At 38.1% G+C, this 22,995-nt stretch overlaps 1 protein-coding gene across 1 annotated transcript in view; it reads left to right on the top strand.

Annotated features, from left to right (window-relative positions):
- Nucleotides 1–22,995, top strand: part of MARCHF6 (membrane associated ring-CH-type finger 6) — a 107,738-nt gene that overhangs the window by 51,885 nt on the left and 32,858 nt on the right. Inside the window, exons 6-18 of the mRNA XM_067529437.1 lie at nt 1,781–1,946; nt 3,083–3,275; nt 3,825–3,886; nt 5,720–5,752; nt 7,479–7,530; nt 14,497–14,555; nt 15,213–15,293; nt 17,458–17,526; nt 17,622–17,696; nt 18,753–18,887; nt 19,393–19,512; nt 20,897–20,997; nt 21,834–21,971. Of these exons, the coding sequence (XP_067385538.1) occupies nt 1,781–1,946; nt 3,083–3,275; nt 3,825–3,886; nt 5,720–5,752; nt 7,479–7,530; nt 14,497–14,555; nt 15,213–15,293; nt 17,458–17,526; nt 17,622–17,696; nt 18,753–18,887; nt 19,393–19,512; nt 20,897–20,997; nt 21,834–21,971 (1,284 nt within the window). The remainder of the gene's footprint in view (nt 1–1,780; nt 1,947–3,082; nt 3,276–3,824; nt 3,887–5,719; nt 5,753–7,478; nt 7,531–14,496; nt 14,556–15,212; nt 15,294–17,457; nt 17,527–17,621; nt 17,697–18,752; nt 18,888–19,392; nt 19,513–20,896; nt 20,998–21,833; nt 21,972–22,995) is intronic.

Genomic DNA, 22,995 nt, shown 5'->3' with positions numbered 1-22,995 from the left:
TGTTCCAGTTGTTGAAATCAGCAGGGCTGCATTATGGTCCTCTATGTACATGTTTTCTGATCCCTATACCATAATTCACACCACAAAATCAGATGCGGCAGTAGGCAGTGCAGTTCTTTCTTCAGTGATGGACTCTGCTTTGAAAACCCCCACCTCCTGAAAGGGCTGGTAGGGAGTCACCTAAAGTGGAGCACCCACAGCGACACTACTCAAAGGAGGAGAGGTTACTCACCTTGTACAGTAACTGGAGTTCTTTGAGATAAGTCCCTGTGGGTGCTCCACTACCCAGTCTTCTTCTGTCTATTTCAGAGCTGCTTCTGTGGTCTTTGTAGTAGAGAAGTAAATGAGGGCAGTTCGCCATATTTCACAAAACTGAGTGACTAGGCAGCAAAATGGCCGATGAATTTCAGTGTTCATAAATGCAGAATAATGCACATTAGAAAACATAATCTCAATTCTGCGTACAAATTGATGGCGTCTAAATTAGCTGTTATCACTCAAGAAAGAGATTTTGGCATCATTGCGGGTAGTTCTCTGAAAACAGCTGCTCATTGTGCGGCAGCAGTCCGAAAAGCTAACAATGCTAGGAATCATTAGGAAAGGGCTAGATAATAAGACAGTCAATATAATAATGCCATTATATAAATCCTTGAATACTGCATGCTGTTCTGGTTGCCCCATCTCAGAAAAAGATGTATTAGACTTGGAAAAGGTATAGAAAAGGGAAACAAAAATGATTCAGGGTATGGAACAGCTTCCATATGAGGAGAGACTAAAAAGACTGGGGCTGTTCAGCTTGGAAAAGAGATGACTGGGGACGGGGCGGGGGAATATCATAGAGGTCTATAAAATCATGAAAAGGTAAATGAGGAAGTGTTATTTACCTCTTCACATAGCACGAGAACCAGGGGTCACCCAGTGAAATTAATAGGCAGCAGGTTTAAAACAAATTAAAGGAATTCATTCCTTGTACAACACACAGTCCATCTGAGGAACTCATTGCCGTGGGATGTGAAGGCCAAAAGTAGAACTGGGTTAAAAAAAAAGAACTGGATAGGTCCATCAGTGGATTAGCCAAGATGGTCAAGCATGCAACCCTATGTTTTTGGTGTCCCTGAGCCTGTAACTGCCAGATGCTAGGACTGGATGACAGAGGATGGATCTCTCAATAATTTCCCTATTCTATTGATCCCCCTCTGAAGCATCTGGAAGATATTGGGCTAGATGGAACGTTGGTCTGACTCAGTATGGCCATTCTTATGTTTTTATGGGGCACAAGGATGTGTGACGTTTGGGCAGAACAGTCACTGCTACCAAAAATCTCCAATTAAAGGTGCAGGGGCGCATCAACACCTAAAGTGGAGCATCCACAAAGGCACACATCTCAAACTCCGGGTACTGCACAAAGTGAATAACCTCTCCTAATGTCACAGGGGCACTGGAAAAATTAAACCTGCATTAATCAAAGCCTTTGATAGTTGGCAAAGGCATCAAGATAAACAGTGTTGTGAATTGATTTAATTTTAAATATTTACAGTTTTCTTCAGTAAGATAGTCTTCTAAGAAAATTTGCTTTGTTCGTTTTTTCCCTGGAAATGGAAATGTCACTTATGTATCTTCCTTACCAAAGGATCTGGGAAAACAAGCTCTTCAGATCATAAAATGAGAACTAGTTTGAACTGATTGTGACTGAGGGATTCTGTGTGAACAAAAATGACTGGAAATAGTTTTTTTTAAAACAAAATATATTAACCATGAAGGTCTTAATCTTTTTAAACAGGGAAAATTTATTGGCAGACTGTTTGCAGGGTTGTTTTGTGGTGACATGCACACTCTGTGCATTTATCAGTCTAGTGTGGTTACGTGAACAGATTGTCCATGGTGGAGCACCACAGTGGTTGGAACAAAATCAACAGCCACCCAATGTTATTGGGCAACAGAATGAGGTAAAAGCTTGTAAAATGCCCATTAGTTTAAAATAAAGCTGGGGAGAGGGTGAATGTGCACATGGAAAAATAAATGGTAAAAAGCCTGTCCACTTCAGAGCTTAATACTTTTTACTGCAAAGGGATCTTATTTCTGTATGTTCAACTGCTGTGTATACAGTCCTATGTAATTCACCAGGGTAATGTGATCACAGCTGTAATGTATACAAAATATATTCCTGAACCATTAGAAACTGTGATCATGCAGTAAATAATTTTCTAGTTACCTAAGTTCTTATGATCCCCTTCGTATATTATATTAAATCTTTTAAAATAGGATTTAGTACTTGTGAAGTTGAATTTGTAGCCATGATACAACAAGTTTGAAGTGACATGGTCAGATTTTTTTTTAAATATGACTATCTGAAAAATATTTGTTTCTGAAAGGACAAAGGTTTTCACTGGTCTGTGGACAACTGAGTGGACCGGGAACGCTTGCTGATGATCTGTGGAGAGCTGGATTGTCACATGGTGCTAGCTCTCCAGCCTTAAATTTTATTAAAGAAACTAAAAATATATTTTCCAAGTAATACTTCCACTGCAGCAATCGTAGTTGCTTGAGAACATATCTTAAGTTGTGTTCCATACTTTGATAAAGTTTGAATCCTCTGTGATAGAATCCCTTTTAAACAGTATGTTCTGAATTATTTATTTTATTTGTAAATTTCAAATTTTTTCTCCATGCCTATTGATGATCATAAGGGTCACTTCAGCAAGAGAAATATTGGCTGTTCACAAATTATTGTCAAATGCACAAATCGGAAAAAAGACTTTCCCCAACTTTTTCTTAAGTATCAATTGTAACTATATAAATACAAATTTTTAACACAGAAGTATGGTTCTTTAACTTGACAGTGTTCTTAAATAATGTATCTTTCTTGCACACCACTAAATTAAATCTCTAGAAGTCCAATAAGATACTGATACTGTCAGCATTTTAGGAGGTATGTCATTGCCAAAAGCAATGGCTCCCGTTATTCTTTAAGTGGAACCAAAAGTGTTGCTTTTTATCATGTTTGTTTTTCTGGACATTGATCAAAGCATAGCAGTACTTTAATGAATTTAAGTGAAGTTGCACTGAAATCTTGTCCCTGCAGGCTCAGGGGGTAGGAAATGGTGGAGCTGAAAATGCTGCTCTTGATCAACCTGCTAACCCACCTGCTGAGAATGCAGTTGTAGGTGAAAACCCAGAAATTCAGGAAGAACAGGGAGATGAGGAAGAGGAGGACAATGAAGATGAAGAAGATGCTGTAGTAGAAGATGCAGCAGATGCAAACAATGGAGCCCAAGGTAACAGGTGACACAGAGCAGGAACATTTCCCTAAAATGATCTTATAAAATAGTTATTGAAAAGAAGTGAAAATGGATATTATTCTTTTGTGACTGACATCTATATTTTTAATTAACCTACTTAGGGAAACTACCAAGGCCAGTAGGCTCAGACTTCAGCCTGTTTACCTCTTCTCTTGTGTGTTGCAATGTTTATATAGTTTATTCTTTATAATGAGCACCAAAACACTTTGCAGTTAAGAAAAGCCAAAACTACAAGCAGCTTTGTGGCTTCAGGCATCCTTACACTAAGAAACTACTCTGCTTGTGTGGTCAAGAGGGAAATGGCCCTTTGGAAATATTTGCTTTAACTTTTGAGAAATTAAACTGTAAAGAGAATAATTACTCTTAAAATGTTCTTTTGACTTGTATCCCTTTCTAATGTACTGAGTGAGCGTAATGGTATGCACTTGATATTTTTGCTAATTTAAATCATAATACAGCTCTTACTAATGTGCTGCTTTAGGTCAGGGTCAGTTGGTAGCTTTAAAAATTACAATCTCTCTTTAGATGACATGAATTGGAATGCTTTGGAATGGGATCGAGCAGCAGAAGAGCTTACATGGGAGAGAGTGAGTAAGAGCCATTCTCCTGAAGTATTCTGAGTTTTCTCAGTCACTAACTTGTACTTGTTAAACCTAATAGAAAATTGGTTCTGATACTTGGATTTCATGTAAAACCTGGTTGTGATAGGTATTAGTGATTCCAAAAAGTGATTAAATTAAAAATAATAATGTATACAGTATTAAGGAACAATAAAAAAGCATTTCCTTGATGCTATGCAGAAACATGGCCAAAACCATCTTTCAACAAGGCACTTTTCTGAGATCTTCAGTTTTGCTCCTAAATATGCCAGTACTTGTTAAATGATGCATAGCTTAAAATCTGATCTTTATGAGTGTATGTATAGATATAGTAAAAAAATAAGTGTAGACTTTTATAAAAACCAACAAGAATATGTACAAGAATGGTTTCCAGGATAGCCTCATCTCATTTTGTTTTCTAGTTCACAAATTCCATAACTAAAACTTTTCCGCAATCTGCAGCATGATAACAATAAGGAGATAGAAAAGGTCCTCTGTTAATGATACAGAATGCTAACTACACTATCTTGTTTAAAAGACATTTGGTGAAAAGGGCTCAATATAAACTCAAATTCCTGACCCCTTCTTACTATTGGACTTTCCTGAAAGGAGTAATTAACTCTTCTGTTTTCAGCATAAACATTATGCTCACTTTCTGCTAGTGATACATATACTCCAGAATTATCTTGTGTACTTGAAAAATATTTTAATTATTTTTAAAAACTTTTCCTGAATACATACATTGACTTCAGTATTTTACAATGTTTAAATACAATATTCTCATAAACCTCTCTTCGATCTTCTCTGCTAGTCTATGCACTTGAGTATAGTCTCTTCTTGCCAATAAATGAGTGCAATACATTGAGAATTTTTGGTGGTATCACCCTTGAATGTAAGGGGCTTGGAAGCTCATCTGAAATTTCAAAAGTAGTTTACATTATGTTATTTATAAAGTGAGATATCTGAGAGCTTTGAGACATTGAAATATTAGCTTAAAATTTGACATCCAAGGGAGTCCCAAACCGTGGAAGTTACCATTTACTCTTGAGGGAGTCTAGACTGGCATAGAAGATTTTAGAGGAACTGGAAAAGAAAATTACTTTAATAATCTTTCTCCTTGTTTTGTTTGTTCTGTGTGCGCTTTCTGAAACAACTGTACAATAAATGGAGGATACTTTCCCCAGCTGCAAGCAGATTCCTGTTTCAGACTTGAACAGCGTGAGATATGACTGGTCTGGAACTGAAAGCTGTTTCTCAATTATACTCTTGATTGACTCTCATCTGCTCTTATTCTTTCAGCTTTCTTTCTGCAGCTAGAAAACAAAATTATATTTACACAAATCTTTGTATGCAAATTCTCTGAGTTCAGATTTCATATGTATTTAAAATTCAGTTAAATCACTAAAATGCTGAGGCTGCTATAAATAGGTAAACGATTCATTTCCTGAGCTAAATTGAAATCTGCACCATTCACTGCTTGAAACAGATCTCTCTGAAATAATCAATTAAATTGTAGGCTGTCTTTGGTTTACATGGATTTCTGTACATTTAAATAACTGTGTATTAAAATATTCTAACATACACCACGGCCTTTGATTAGATCATTTTACAGTACTGAACTAGACAATTTTAGAGTTCCTTACTTTAAATTTAAAAACTCACATTGGGGAGTTCATCTTATTCTCCAGTCCTATAAAGTATGCTGCTAACCAGGGCAGTAAAAAATGGATTTGAAAAAGAGCATCCTTGAAGCTGGTTGTGGGAGTATGAAGATTTTTGAGAACAGAACTGTGAATGAATTCAACTTTCTTTTATTCTTAGATGCTTGGGCTTGACGGATCTCTGGTTTTTTTAGTAAGTGAAGTCTTATAGTTCAAGAATAGTTTTTGCAGTAGGCTTATTTTTAAGAAAACTAATAACTTGTTTTATGTAGACTTCAAATAAAAAGTCTGTACTGTAATGTATGAAGCAGATTTCAAATGTTGCATTGATGTGTCAGCTTCAAACAGATTTTCTTACTTTATCATAAATATGATGGGTCATGCATTCACATGGTTGATTTAATTTTTTGTAGCACTCATATACTGCTGTGGTGGGTGCTGCATAAGAGTACAGTTTTCAAAAGCAGCTAAGCTGCAAGTTTAGAATTTTCTAAATTTCAGCCCTCAAAAGGAAAGTGAATGTTATGAGTGAAAGCAGGTTATAATGGCAATTATTCATATACTGTCAACTTAAATTTGTCCCAAAAGTTTAGATTTCGTACTAACAAGTTCAGAACAAGAAGTTCAAAATAACAAGTTCAAAAGCTAAGTAACTTTTTTTTTTTGTTGGGTTCAGGCCTTTTTGATAATTCTAGTCTAAATACTTGGGCCTTGTATACACTTAAAGCAGCAAAAAAACTTTTGCCAAAGCCCTGCTAGTGTAATTACACCCCTTACCGGTAAAATTTTAAGCATAGACCAGGATTTAGGTAATTTAGACTACAAGGTCTTTAGCTACTTGTGTTTATCACATTTTTAATTGTTGACCTGCAGCAATTTTCTTAGCTTTTATTGTTGAAGCCAATGAAAGGAAAAGATTAAATATAATTTTTTTTATTTTAAAAAAAGTCCTTATAACAGTAATGGGGTTAGCCAGTGGAATATAGCTATTTAAAATTATTCCAGATTTTCCTTCTTTTTCTTAAGCTAAGGTAATATTAGAGCACACTCAAAAAAAAAAAAAAAAAAAAAGTGCAAATATTATTACACAGAACTTGCTGTTCTTTGTGGCTAGGATTAGGTAGGGTGTTTTTCAGATAATCTCCCCAGGTCTGTAAATATCAAAAATAGTTGCACTACTTTTTATGCTAACTTTAAAAGTACAAAAAATATGTATTTTCAGAAAAAGAGGAAAAGATTGCTGCTAACTTGCAGCAAATTAAACTTTATTTTCAGTTTAATTTGCAAAGGGATTCTTGTTTCTTACCTTGGTTAATGATAGCAAGTGTTTGCTTGTGATTGCTATAGTTAAAGGGAAACAGGTGCTTTATTTATGCCGTAAACAAAACTTGCTTACCTAAGTTACTAATAACATATTACTCTATTAACTGTGAATTTTTTTGAGCAATTCAGTGTATTTGTCCTTATGTTCTTTATGTATTACTTGTATTTCTCTCAGCTAGAACAATGAAAACCACTATAGTCAGTTTCAGGTTTAGTGGTGCAGTGCCTGGGTTTTAAAAAATGAAGAGGAATGCTTCTTGTTTAAACATTGTTGTTTGGAATGTGAGTGTTAGAGTGGAAACATTTTTATTGATCATAAAATAAAAACATGTTATTACGAAATCTAAACTTTTGGGGCAAATTTAAGTTGGCAGTATATGAATAATTGCCATTATAACCCCTGTTTTCACTCATAACATTCACTTTCCTTCTGGGGGGCTGAAATTTAGAAAATTCTAAGCTTGCAGCTTAGCTCATTATTATTCATTTTCCCCCCTAAGAATTCAGGATACAAAAAATGCAGTCATTTGCCTATTACGTGAGTTACATATTTTTATACCCGGCTTTTATTGAATATGTTTTACTTTCTGCCCTAGGAACATGTCTTCTGGGTGGTATCTTTAAACACACTCTTCATACTTGTGTTTGGTAGGTATTATTTGCTCTTATTTCAAAACTAGCTTTTTCATTGTAAATGCTTGATACAAACTAGTTTTTATAGACCACTTTTATTCTGAGTCTAATTTTTAAAAAACGAAATCAGAATAAAAGGTGAATAGTTCAATGTGACTAATAAAACTTTCATACTAATAGTATCACTACACATGGATATGGGTAGACCTTATTGGAATTACTTGCATCTTATTGTGTAATTTCAGTTCCCAGTGTGGCAGTATTGCATCCAAGACGGATATTTTTCCTTTTTGTTTTGTTGGTGAGAGTATTTTTTTTTTTAATTTCTCTGGTTTAAAAACAGTTGACAGAGCTTAGTTCTATTACTTAGATCTGAGAACTATATATTTTTGGAATAATATTCAGGAGGGAATTTCTGGAAGTTACTTTATGAAGTTCCCCAAAAAATTGTAGGGATAGGTGAGATGTAATTTCCCTGCTTTCATTCTTCCCTAGATATTGCTAAATGACCCTTGATAATTATACCTTTTGTCTCTGAGGCTCATAAAAAAGAAATGCCCTTCCAAAATGATTTTATCTATTTCTTTGGAGTGCAGCAGACTGCACACAATTGTCATGTATTGTTTTGTTTAAAAAAAAAAAAAAAAGTCTCCAGGAAGACTATCCTGTGACTTTCAATAAGATCTTTATTCAACCCTGTGCACGTTGAAGATTGTGTTGTTCTATCAGTACACTCAGTGTACGTGGGATAAAGAATTAATCTTCGATGAGTGTCCCTGTGGGTGCTCCACTTTAGGTGAATGCACCTGCACCTTTGATCAGAGAATTTCAGCAGCAGTGCTCGTCTGGGCTGTGCACGCTCTGTCCCTGTCTCACGCTGTTGTTGGCGCCTATCTACATGCATGACCAGACCTGTCCCAGTTGCTTCTCAACCATCCTCGGCCTGAGACAGAGCTCCCAGGAGAGTGAAAACCGATAGCTTTATTTAGTGTTTAGAATAGATTTTTTTAGAGTAGTTTTAGTATACTAATTAGATTTACTTACCTGGTTTTTTTTTCTCCTTAAAAAACATTTTTTTTTTCATAGAATAGTTAGTGTTCATTCTCATGGATGAACCACAATAGTGCAAGCCATGCCTGATTCTGGCTCACTCTCTTTCCTCGGTATTGACCACACTGTGGTGAGTACATACAGGCACCAGGATCCTCTGTTACCGCCTTTTTGTAGCAGCCAGTGATGCCAAGTGGGCAGGCTCGGAGTCGAGAGGCAAACAAAAGCCCATCTCTTCCACTACGATACCAAAGGAACCGCTCAAAGACTCAGCACCGAGACATCTCCGCAAGCTATGGCACCACCACCTGCTCCAATAATGCATAGCACTCAGTTGTAGGCACCGATGCCTGCAACAGCATCATCGGCACCAACCACTTTGGCACTGAAATCATCGGCACCACAACATTTCCTGCAGCACAAGCACTTACTTGTCTCATCAACACCAGAATCTCCACTTTTCGGTACTGATGTGTCTCCAGTACACACGAGTATCAAGTCAACCTGCTTCATCGCTGACCCCTCTGTTGTGGGGAGGAAGGTAATGAGGAGGAGGGTGTTTTTTCATCACACCATTCCTCTTCTATCCAAGCAACTGCAACCTTAGGACCACCTGTATGGCCTAAACCTCACCACAGAATTGACACCCAGACCTAATATGGCCACCTATGGATGGCCACCACCTATGCTATTTGCCACACAGTGGCCTTATTGGGACCCCTGGGCAACATAAAGGAGACAATACCCCAGGCTCCCGAGTTCCGATAAGGAGATGAGATCTCTCTCACCACCCTCAGTGGCTGCACCATCAGAGCTCGCTAAGGACAGCTTTGAGGAGTAAGAGGCCTTGGAACTAGACATGACACCACCAGCCAACATTTCTTCCTCTTCCCAAGGTGCCACCCACAGCTGCTGATGACTTCAGACATTTCCAGGAGCTCTTCGAAAGAGTTGCAGACTCCATTGGGATCTCTTTAGAGAAGGTCCCAGATCCCAACATAAGTTACTAGATATTCTGCAAATGTCATTGGCCTCAAAAATAGGTTTTCCAATAAATGAAGCACTCATGGAGCCGGCCAAAAACATATGGTATCGCCCATTTGCAAGTGGATAAAAAGTATTACATCCCTCAAAAGGGACAGACTTCTTCTTTTTTCACCCTGCACCGAACTTTGTAGTCGTTGATGTAGTCAACCAGCGAGTAGACAACACCAATTTAGATCCACCCCATATGATGAGTGGAAACGACCAGATCTTTTTGGCAGCAAGGTCTACTCATCGGCTACTCTACAATTTAGGATTGCCAACTAACCACATTGATGGCTAAATACAACCACATAAACTACTCCAAACTCACAGATTTTACTGATTATATCCTGGAAGATAAAAGGAACCAATTTAAAACCATCATAGCCGAGGGCCACTTTCTGGTTAGAACTGCCTTACAGGCATACCTAGATGCAGCAGACATGGTGGCATGCTCCATGGCCAGTGCTATAGTTATGTGCCAAGTGTTGTGGCTCCAGCTGTTGAGCTCCCCCAGGGAAGTACAGTTCACTGTGAAGGACCTCCCTTTTGATGGACAGAAACTGTTCGCCTCAAACGTGGATGAAACCACTGAAGGATTCTCTGGCAACTCTCTGCACCTTGGAGATATACACACCGACAACCAGAAGAAAACGGTAAATATTATCCTTCCCAGTACACAAGAACAGCCCCATACATACAACAGCAGAGACACTGTGTTACACAACGGCAGAGACAGATACCTCCAAGGCGTCGACAACCTCTGTCTCAATCATCAGTGTCCCAAGTACCCTCTGCAAAACAATTTTTAGGGTTTTGTCAAGGGCCCAAATGACCTTCCCCCATATCGGTGCTTACACCATAACTGACCATTCCCCTTTTTGGTCACCATGTGATCTCTTTCTATTCAGCCTGGAACTCCATTACCAAGGACAAATGAGTCCTAGAAATAATGCACACAGGCTACTAGATACCATTTACCTCCATCCCCCTGGCCCACCCTCCCTCCCTCCTCATCACTCTTCAGGGACCCTTCTCACGAACACCTTCTACAGCGAAGAAGTATACCACCTTCTACATCTGGGCACTGTGGAACAGGTACCATCACAATACAGGGGGAAGGATTTCTACTCCCACTACTTCTAAACCCAGAAAAAGAACGGAGGATGGAGGCCTGTTTTAGACCTCAGGAAACTCAACAAATTTGTAAGGATCCAATGGTTCAGGATGGTCACACTAGCGGCGATAATACCAGCACTGGAACGGTGAGGCTGGTTCGCAGTCCTCGACCTCCAAGATGCCTATTCTCTCATAAACATACACCCTGCTTACAGCAGATTCCTGATTTACTCTGGGAACAGAACATTACCAATACAACGTTCTACCTTTCAGTCTTTTGACAGCACTCCAGGTGTTCTCCAAAATTCTTGCAGTAGGGGCAGTATACCTCTGCAAGCAAGGAGTGGTAATATTCCCCTATCTGGACGATGGTCTACTAAAAGCCCGCACCCAAATGGATGCCCCTGATGTTACAGAACAATCACCCTCTTTTTGCAGCTGGGTTTGCAACTAAATGTATGCAAATCAACTCTAATATCCGTACAGAAATTGGACTTCATCGGGGCCTATCTTGACACTCTGGAGGCCAAAGCCACCAAACAGATTCATCACTATAATCAACCTGATCTCCTCTGAACTGAACAGTCCACACATTGGCATGGACTTGCCTCCAACTATTAGGCCATATGGCGGCAACCACCTTCATGGTATGATATGCATGTCTTCACATGCTCTGCCTTCAGGCATGACTAAGAACCATCTACATACCACACAAACACATCCTGAACAGATGCCTCACAATGCCATCCCCACGATGTGTGTATAGAAGTTCCTTTCACACAGACTCCACCTGCAATGATTCTCATAACCAACACCTCCTTGGTAGGCTGGGGAGCCCATCTACAGCACCACACAATTCAGGGCAGGTGGTCTCCCTTCGAGACACTGTTACACATAAATCTCCTGGAACTGCACGCAGTTCACAACGCATGCTTACACTTCCTGCCATTGATGCCATGAAACTGTGGAACTGATCTATCCGGCACAATGTCAACATCTCAGCCTCATACCTCCCAATTGTCAAAACACTACAGTGGATATGCTGAGCAGAGAATTTTCTCAGGATCATCAGTGGGAACTAAACAATGTGGCCCTACAGAACATATTCAAACATTTAAGTCACCCATCCATCTACCTCTTTACGACATCCCTGAGCTACAAATGCCTGCAATTCTGTTTGAGAGCAGGGTTGGAGCCCCAATCTCTGGGGGATACCTTCCTCCTCATATGGTATGCACCTCTGCTATATGCATTTCCCCTAGTCCCTTTGTTATTGAGGGTTATACACAAAATATGAACAAGGCCAAAGTCATCCTGGTAGCACCAACATGGCCCAGACAGACTTGCTACTCGTACCTGTTGCAGTTAGCGGTATGCACACTGCACACTCTTCTACTTCTGCTAAACCTTCTGTCAGAGGATGCTGGACAGGCCTACCACCCGAATCTGGAGAGGCTTCCCACATGTTGTTTCCATCATGACGAGCTAACCTGCTTGGAACAGGTGAAAGACATATTAGTAAACAGTAGAAGGACAACCATGCGTAATACTTACCTGCACAAATGTAAGAGATTCAACATATGGTGTCAAAATAAAGAAACTAGGGCCATTTCCGCCCTCTACCCTTGGTATTGGAATATATATTGGGGCTAAAGACATCTGGACTATCCATTAGTTCAGTCAAAATACATCTTGCGGCTATTACTGCTTTCCATCACAAGGTCGACAGGACATTGATATTCACCCATCTGATTACCAAATGTTTCCTCAAGGGCATCAGAAATGTTTACTCGGAAGTACACGTACCTATCCCACCTTGGGCTTTCAACTTAGTACTACATTACCTCACTGGGGCACCATTCGAATCCTTATCAACATGTTCCCTGACACATCTATTGATGAAGGTGGTGTTCTTAATAGCTATCACATCAGCCCACTGAGCGGGAGAGCTAGGGGCTCTTACGGCACACCCACCTTACACCATCTTTTTCAAGGGCAAGGTCACAATACCTCACCCAAAATTTCTAGTTAAAATATCTTCTTCCTTCTACATAAACCAACCAATCTGTCTTCCCTCATTCTTTTCTAAACCTCACAGGACTCGGTATACTAAATACTCTAGATGTCAGACGCACCTTAGCATTCTACATTGACAGAACTAAGCCCTTCAGCAAATCACCGAGGCTTTTCATTTCCACTGTGGAACGTTCTAAAGGTTCCGCTATTTCCAAACAGAGACTATCCTAGTGGATTTCCTCCCGCAGGCCCCATTGGGGATCCGAACTCGCTATACCAGGTCCCTATCAACTTTTGTAGCCTTCCTAAACAACGTACTGATCATGGACATATGCAGAGCTGCCACTTGGGCGTCCACACACACATTCATTAAACATTATGCAATCGATCGAGGTTAAAGATCAGATGCAATGCTAGGTCTTACAGTGTTATCATCACTTACGCATGCATTTCTGAAGCCCCTTCCATCCAACAAAGTGGAACACCCACAGGGACACTCCTTGAAGAAGAAGAGAAGGTTACTCACTCTGTACATTAATTGAGGTTATTCGAGATGAGTGTCCCTGTGGGTGCTCCACTAACTACCCTCCTGTCCTCTGCTCTGGAGTTCAATTTTCGGATTCTACAGTAGAGAAGGAGCTGATTGCACTACTGGATAGGCACCAACAATGGCACAAGAGAGGGACAGCGCATGCATGACCCAGATGAGCACTTCTGCTGAAATTCTCCGATCAAAGGTGCAGGGACGCACATTCACCTGAAGTGGCACAGCCACAGGGACACCCATCTCGAAGAACCTCAGTTACTGCACAGGGTGAGAAGAGTGCCCTTAGTGTCTGTTTGTTTTCCAAATGATACTGCTTTCATTGTTGATTGTGGTTTAAGAGTATTTTTGTTTAAATGGAAGATCAAGTAAAAAGAATCCTCAGTCCCTCACCTCTTTTCTGTGAAAGAACATACACCTCTGGGACATGGGTTTTATCATAAACTAAGGGAAGGAAGATCTGTGGGATCACTTTATTAAAGTATTGGCAGAACACTACTGTATTTTTGGTGGAAGGTATGTATTATGTCAGGTTTTAGGGGCAGTGTGTGAGAGGAGCCAATGGATTCATATGAGTGTGTGTCACCTTCCCCATGATGTATTTGCTCCTTTGTTCACTTCGCAGAATCCTGCAGGAAATGTGTTTCTCTGGACAATTCCTAAATCTTTAAATTCTTAAATTTCAAATTTCACATTCTTAGATTACGTTTACTAAAAGACAGAGCAACATTCAATCGATCTATGAAAGGGCAGTTCCACTCTTCTGTAGTGGTTGGGGAAGAGCATACAGGAGAATTCCTATAGCAATGTAGAAGTCTGATATCAAGCTAATGAATGAGACTAGAAAATAAAGCTGACTCAGAGCACTGTCAAATGGCAGTTGAAAAAGGAGCAAAATCATTTTTCCCATTTTTTAGTTATAGTAATTGTAGGTTATTTGTAATATTGAAGTTAAGAAAAATGCAGAGAAATGACTCTTGAGCTGGCAATACCCCTTAAGAGTTTGTAATGTGCTTGAATGCTACAGAAATCTGAAGTTTTATAACAAAACTTTAAAACTACTTTGTTATTTTTTAGTTATAGTTATTTTTTATCCACTTTGTAAAACCATTAAAAAGTCAAATTACTGCCACACCACAGAACTGACACTTTTCAGCATAAGTCTGACATTGCATTTGATAGAGCAATTTTCATTGTTTTTTCCCCACCCTCTTTGTGTTTTCTAGCATTTTGTCCTTACCACATTGGTCACTTCTCTGTTGTTGGCCTGGGTTTTGAGGAATATGTAAGTATGGTTATTTTATATTTTTAATGTTTTTAATTCTTAAATATTCATGTAACTTAGAAATTTCTGGTTTTTATAGGAACCCCTGTCTTTTACTCTAGGATACCAGAGTGGCTTGGGCAGTTGTTCATATCTTCATTCGGGGACCTTTCTTTGCTTTTAAGCATTTATCCTTCCCACAAAACCTTATTATTGTATTCTCTGTCTAAAACTCGCCCCTTTGTAATGTCACCGAATTTGGGTTTTTAATACTATGTTTTTATAATGTCTAATATATTATACTGTGGTATTCCTTGATTGTATGGGAGGTAATGCTTCATAAATGACTGTTAGTGAATGCCAGGAAGGGAGTAGAGTATATGGCTGCTCCTCCCTCAATGCTGAGAACTTTGCCATTGTATGGTTTTCTAGAAGATGCAAACTTACTTTCCACTTTTTTGTTGAGGATGCCAAATTATTAGTAAAGTGGGTTTGTTGATTAAATATTTGTCTTGTTCATGTTGTAGTATAAAGCAGCCTAGGAACCTTGTGGTTCCAAATCTCAGCTGCCCAAGTGGACTGTGCTGTAACTAATATTGAAAGAGGACTGAACTTCTTGAGGAATAAAAAATAACTAAAATTGATAGAAAATGTTTAAAATGTCTCTCTTCTTTTCAGGTTCAAGCATCTCACTTTGAAGGCTTAATCACAACAATAGTTGGCTACGTGTTGCTAGCAATAACTCTAATTGTTTGTCATGTATCTTTTCATAAGTAGTTGCCTGACTACTCCAATTCTGTTGTGGATCATTATCTCTATTTTGTTGTGATCAGGGCTAGAAATGAAGCAGAAGAGCTTTTTCTTTTTTTCCTTTGTTCTTATGATAAAAAAAGAGAATATCTGTATAATAAGGGCTTGACCATACAGACCTAATTTCAAAGCAGGCTGCATATTCAGAACAATAACAGCTTTGAGACTACACTGAGCACAGTTTTCCATATATGGTAGTCTGGCTTATAGGAATAAGATTGGAGAGGCTTTAATGTGGAATCACCTTTTCCCCCAGCTGACTGTCAGCTAACCAAGATAAAATTTCAAAAGGCCACAGATAGAATGATTGGCTTTCTTCCTGAACAGCAGATCCCTTTCTGGAGATCAGCCAAAGAAAAGACAATGTGGTACAAATATTTCCATCCTCTTCACTAGCCACTAAAACACTAAAGGGTGTCCCTTGTTCCCCATATGCCATAAGAGTCCAGAAAGAATTTTGCAGCAGTCTTAGGGATTGCACTCAATGGTGCACTTGAAAACTGTGTTTAAAAGCTTTGCTGAAATGAAGTCATGATTTGGTGAGTAAGAGTGCCCCTATGATCTAGCAAGGCTTGCAATTATAATTTTTGTGATCTAGCCTAATAGGTATGGAGCCATCCATTTCTTTCTATACATAGGCTGCTTGTGGGCTACACAGCTGCAGCAGAGAAAGAAATAGGCTTACAGAATAATAACTAGGGTTTGTACCACATGGGATGGGAAGCTCATTTACATCAGGTGTCCTGTTCCAGGCAGCTTTTCACAGTATGTTTACCCAGCATGGGTAGTTAGACACATGCTATCTCTGTTTGGGCTAGCATGCTAGAAATAGCCGTCTGAACACAGGCACATGAGCTAGGGTACACACTTGGAGGGCTACCCTGTGTTGTCACCCATGCTGCCATGTCCACACTGTTATTTCTAGCGCACTCGCTCAAATAGAGCTAATGCATGTCTGTCTACGTGTGTGGGAAGCACGCTCCCAACTGCTGTGTAGACATACCAAGGATATGTCTTCCTGGGCGCTGTCACCAAACCAGTAGCTTTGTGCAACTGGAATTTCTCTTAGGCAGCGGTTCACCTTGCTGGGCTGGAGAGATTGAAGTGACTGTTACCACTATCTTAAAGTTCTGAAAGTCTGAGGAAGCTTGGTCACAGACCAAACTTCTGTAAACTGGAAGTGTGCTTTAAAAAGATTAAATTGATTTCTGTTTGAAGGAGTAAACTTATTTGCTATTTAATACTTTATACTGTATTAGCACTTAAAGGCTACAGTTAGGTTGGGCCTCATTGTGCCAGGCACTGTACAAACATAGTAAAGTATTTGGTGCCATGTCTTTCTTGAAATCCTCTAGCCTACTAAAAGGAGACTATGGTCCAGGTTTTTAAAGGTATTTAGCAGTTGTGGTGCTCAGGGTTGCAACACCTAAATGATTTAGGAACCTAAATCTAGGAAATTCCTAAATTTAGGAATCTAATTTTCTAAAGGGATTTAGGCTATTGGGAGCCTAAATCCCATTGACAGTGGAATTTAAACACCTAAGTGTCTAATCCCTTTTTGAAAGTGAGATTTAGGCTCCTAAATCATTGGGGATTGCAACCCTGGGCACCACAACTTCTAAATGCCTTTAAAAACCAAGACCTAAATTTTCAAAAATATAACACACACTCTAGCTTTGCTGTGAAGAAATGAGAATTTCTCTCAGACTCCATTAAAATGCACTTTACATTAGACCTCCAGACTTGTAGCTGCACTCTTGGTGGCAAATTTCCCAGCATAAATTTTTGTTCAAAAGTGATTTCTGTTGTCTGTTTTCAATGCCCAACTTGAGGTGCCTTTGCAAGTGGGATTGATTTTCAGAGGATGGGTGCTTAGCACTTTGATAAGCAGGTCCCTTTAAAGTGTTTCAAATTGGGCACCCAAAATCATTGTCACTTTGAAAGATTAGGACCCCAACAATATTGTTCACACTTTCACATGAGTGCTTGGCTGTTTCAGAATTTTCTGATTCTAAAAGCTAGGTTTCACAGTTGTTCATATGAATTGTATTATACTCTTCCAGTCCTGTTTATAACATTTCATTTAGTATATTTCCTTGACCAGATTATGTAGGGTTTGGCAGCACTTGTAAAATTCCAGAGATCACGTCGCTTATTGGGAGTCTGCTATATTGTTGTTAAGGTAATTATAGTTTTCTGAAAGCAAAAGGTATCAACTATAATTTCGTTAGTGATTTATACATAGTTACTGAGTAATTTTTTTTTCTTTCCCTGAAGGTTTCCTTGTTAGTGGTTGTAGAAATTGGTGTGTTCCCCCTTATCTGTGGCTGGTGGCTGGATATATGCTCTTTGGTAAGAACAGAAATTATTGGAATGTAGTCCAAGTCTTGCACTTCTTTTTTTCTGAGTGGAAAGTTGTTCTGCTCTGGAGAAAAATGATTGATATAAATTGGCCTTGCAGAAAACATATCTCTTTGCTTTCATTGTTTCAGAGGTCAAAGGTGGTTTGTCCTAGGGCACTGTGCAACGCTAAGTCTATGTTCCTGTATTTAAGGCAATTAAAGTTCTATAAGCTCTGTTTAAAACAAATAGGAAAAAAAAATTGTTGTTCTTTTTGAAACAGTTACAGAACACTGTGAAAAGTCACTTCTCTGGTATGCTAAATGTCTTACTGGCAACTCCATGACTATCTGTGGGAAAATCCATACAGGATTCATCTTGTTGTGGCATTATTGTGAATTTTTTCTTCTATATATTGAATGCCATATGAGCAAAGCTATTTTTCTTGTAGTCTGGGGGGTGGGGAGCAGGGGAAAGGAAGGGAGAAATTATCATAAATTTTAAAATGTTACTTCACCAATTTAAGATATTACTAATTTAATATATTTAAGATATTACTAATTAATTTAAGATATTAAATTTAAGATTTTAATTTAAGATATTACTATTAAATGCTTATATGGGAAAAAGCAACCATTTTTGCTCTCATTTAGCATTAATAAGATACCCTATTTCTAATGAGAATAAATGTACAGTACAATATGATATGCTTTGTAGTGTTACATATTAAATGTTAGTGTTTCGCTTGTTTTTAGTTTTCTTCCCATTCTTAAAATTATGTGGAGCAGAGATGTAGGTCACTATTTGCCATCTCTAGTGTGAGTGCTATAAGTGTGTTGTAAGACCTGTGTAGAGTTTTCAGAGGCAGAAGTACCTTATGTCTTAAATAGAAGTTTTTGTTTTCTTAAATGCTGCTCTGCAAATTTATAGTTTCTCAACAGGTTGAGATTATTTAAATGTAACATATGCAATTTAAAAACTGGGGTAAATAAAGTGAATAACCAGAGAAGAGTATTTGGCAAACATTGATGATGTACTAAGTACATGTGTACTTTTTTTTTTTAATAGGAAATGTTTGATGCTACTTTGAAAGACAGAGAGTTGAGCTTTCAATCTGCCCCTGGTACCACAATGTTCCTACACTGGTTAGTGGGAATGGTTTACGTCTTTTACTTTGCATCTTTCATTCTCTTACTGAGAGAGGTAAGTTCTTATTCAGGTGAGGGGATTATAAAATATATTTGAACAACTTTATGTACTGAAGAACTGTTCATTAGCTCTTCCCCGTCCATGTGTTTCTGTTATGGTGCTTTTAATACATATTAGACTTCAGAATTTTTCTGCCTTAAAAATTGAACAGAGTGCTTGTAATAAATGAATATGGGAACTTAAAAAGATGCAAGCTGCTTGCATGCAAGGGAATTTTTAATATGGATGCTGCTTTTTAAAAAATATTTCTCAGTATCTGTAATCTGAAATGTATTTGAAAGTAAAGATTTTTAGTTTAAAATATTTCCATTGGCCTAGTGGCAATGCTCTGCAGTATCCTACTGTACTCTAGGTGTTGACTTTTATATTGAAAAGCTCTTTTCATGTTTATATCTTTTTTCCACAGAAATCTAACTCTGTTAATCATACAAAATGCTAATAATTCTTATGTTGCTTGTGTTTTTGTCTTTTTAAATTCAAATGTAAATACCTGTTTCAGGTATTGAGACCTGGTGTCCTGTGGTTTCTGAGGAATTTGAATGATCCGGATTTTAATCCAGTTCAGGAAATGATTCACTTGCCCATTTATAGACATCTCAGGAGATTTATTTTATCAGTGGTAAGGACTTTTTTCAGACTTATCTTTGAATAATTTATATTCATTTCTTTCTTGTTGTTGCAGATACAGTGCTAGCCTATCTAATATTTTGAAAATTAGCATGTTTAACTTTTTGATGTCTGTTCATTCTTTAGTTATTAAAATAAAACTGAAGTTTATTTTGTCAGAGGTGCTAGCTGTAACAGATTCCCCACTTCTGGTTGTCTGAACTGCTGGTGGAAAATTTTCGGTTTAAAGTTTTAAAATTTTGAGTCCAATACAGACAATCACAAATCTTCCCCTTGTGCTAAAATCACGACTGTTTATATCACTAGCCAACAGTTACTTTATTACTATGAATGGCGGTGTTGATCCTTTGAGGTCACAGGGCTGGTTTAAGCTGTTTATTGCAACAAACATTTTGGGTCCCAATTCAACCAGATCAGTAGAGATGAGTCTGATTCAAGTTTCTGGTCTGTCTTAGGGTGGAGCCTGAAGGCCTGGGCAGTAGTATCTGCTACTATATGTAGCTGCAGGCTGTTGAATTTCTGGGAAACATCTAAAGTTTTCCTGGCCTCCCCAAGCACTTTCCAGATGTTCACCCTGTCCTATGTCTGGAAGGCCTTTAAGGCCAAATCTTGGATGGCCTGCTTTGGTACAAGTTTTGCAGATAAATGCCCTGAAGACTGCATACTTCGGAAATAGAATGCTGTATGGAATACTGTGATGTTGATATACTTAATACATCAACCTCCTCTGTGCCTTGTTGGATCACCCTACTGGTGCTCAGCATACACGCTGAGGGTAAGACCTTATCCTTGCCATCCTCCACTCACTTAAGTGAAGGAGAGGAGTGCTGATCAGTCATGCTCAAGACTTTAGGAAATGACAGGATGTATTGACCTTTTATCATCCTACAACCACACTGCTTTGGCTGCTTCGTGGATGTATGTGCCACATCATATGACTCAAACTTAGTCCAACATATAGTTCTTTTTAAAGCTCTCAAATGCATGGGTTAGCAGAATGTACTGGAATTGGTTTTTACTTTGTTAGTCAAGAAATGAAGGTTTTGAATAATTATCATTCTCTGAAGGTATGAGTGTAATGATTTCAGAACCTTCATCAGACTCATAATGGGACCATGGTCCCCATGAGTGACCAGTTACAGTTTTATATATTTTGAGAATGTGTAACTTTCTTTTCTAGTTCATAATTTATTTCTCTTTATGAAACATAGACTACCAAAATGGGAGAGGAGCAGGTTTTAATTTAATCATACAGTTTTTTTTCATTCAAAACCTTTGCAGTTGGTTTACATATTCATTAGCCCATCCAGATAAAAAAATAAGGCCTCATGTGAATCTTCTAGATGCAATATGCATTTGTAATTTTCTTGTTGCAGATCGTCTTTGGGTCAATTGTCCTACTCATGCTTTGGCTTCCTATACGTATTATTAAGTATCTGCTGCCTAATTTTCTTCCATATAATGTCATGCTGTACAGGTAAGTTTTTTTGTTTTTTTTTAATTTTTATTCTGAAAGATGTTTTTTGGTGACCTTGTGATTAGACAGAATCCTTCTTGTGTACTTTTCTAATTGTACCACTTTCACCATTGCTTTGACATTGAATTTGGAATGTTTGTTGAAAATGAACAGCATAACACAAATTTTAGTCGGCTCTAGAAAAGTTAAATGCCAAAGTGTGCCTAGTACATTTTGGACAAATAAAAAGTTTGCCTTTTTATGCATTGATTTTCCACAGTGATTCAGGTATGTAGATACTGAACAAATTATCATTATTATTATTATCCTATAGGGCATCATTTTACTCTTTTTTTTTTTTTTTTTTTCCTTTTCTTCTTATTAGGAATACGTCAGGAATGAAAAAAATGGCTATCATTGGATATTTAAATAGCAAAGCAAAATTTTTCTTCCATTTATAAAGCAAAACAATAATTTGGCTTATCAGTGGTACTGCTCTTATAAGCAAAGAGAACTTATAGAATGAACAAGTCAAAATTTAAACCTCACTCTTTTGGATAAATGGAATATATTTTTCCTGAAGACTTCTTTTATAAAACTGGCTGTTCACATTAAATTCCTAAACACTACTAAATTCTTCACTTGTGCTCAAAAAAGTATGCAAAGAAAAATCTTGGCTATTGAAGCCTAAGAATTGTCTTTTTTGGAATCCTGCATAGCTTTTACTGTTTTGCTGTTTGTTTGATCAGATATTTGGATACAATAGTCTTGGTTTGCTAAACTGTTTATAGAAAATTCATAAATTGATAGAATAGTCCTTATGTGTTTGCCTTCTTGTTCTTTCCCATTGTTTCTAGTGATGCTCCAGTGAGTGAACTTTCCCTGGAGCTGCTTTTGCTTCAGGTGGTTCTGCCAGCTTTGCTTGAACAAGGACACACAAGACAGTGGTTGAAAGGTCTTGTACGAGCATGGACTGTTACAGCTGGGTACTTATTGTAAGTGTAAGCAGTCAATATCAGTTACGTGGCTTGTGTCAGTTTAACCTTTATAATATGAAAGAAATGTATTCTTTGGTTAGATCCCTAACTGGAGCATTATGAATTACGTGTAACATAAATGTGCTACACTAGTACAATTTTTGCTTGGTAAAAAATGATAGTTGAGTCTGACCTAGCAATTTCTGTTGTCCCTGTTTCTGTATGTTTTGCTTTCCATTATGTTTATCTTTTCAGAATTAAATGTTTGTTGCTCTCTCTTTCCATAGAGTATCTCTTTGGAAGATATGAGCAAAATTCACATGTACATCTCTGGTGCTCTTTAATCCATACAAAAAATATAAATAAATCCACCCCAGAAAACCTGGCATTTATATAATATTAAGGTGAGGAAATTAAGCTCTCCAGATTCAGGCAATGCAGTGTTAAGGATGAAAGTCCAACCTTTATTCTCTTGGCATACTTATTTCTTTAAAGTATAATCTCTTTATATTCTGAGTTACATTAATATATAATACAAATGGGAGTTTTTTATACAGCATTAATGTGTATAGTCTTCAGACTTAACTTGATATTTAAGTCCAAATGATATCTACAAAACCAGCCAAGTTTATTGAGAGAGAAACTGATTGTAGATCCTGCTGTGCATGTACATGTGCTCCATGAGCACAAGCTTGGAAATTTTTGAATAGCAATGTCCATCAAGGTCAGGCATCTACCCTATGCCTCCTCATGCTCCTGTGTGAGGGCATATATGGTGGAGTGGCTGTGACCCTCCCTCACTTTTCTCTTACCACATGTGGCAGAGAGATGGAACTTGAATAGTGTCTTACACGCTAGTGTTTTCTTGAGCTTCAGTCTCAACCCTTTTGTGAAGAAATCCTGCTTCACTTTTTCTCTTTCATTGGTCATGTACAGAAAAAAGGACAGGGAGACTCTCATACACAACTGCTCCATACAGCTGGGTGAGGTACTTCACACCGACTGCCAGTATGGCTTATTCTAAAGCCACAAGGTTTCAACC

The sequence above is a fragment of the Emydura macquarii genome, unplaced genomic scaffold (assembly GCF_026122565.2).
Source record: "Emydura macquarii macquarii isolate MOO-44397 ecotype Brisbane River unplaced genomic scaffold, CSIRO-AGI_Emac_v2 contig_320, whole genome shotgun sequence".
Lineage (NCBI taxonomy): Eukaryota > Metazoa > Chordata > Testudines > Chelidae > Emydura > Emydura macquarii.
Note: the sequence above shows the minus strand (reverse complement) of the source record. Positions and strands in the feature narration are given on the sequence as shown.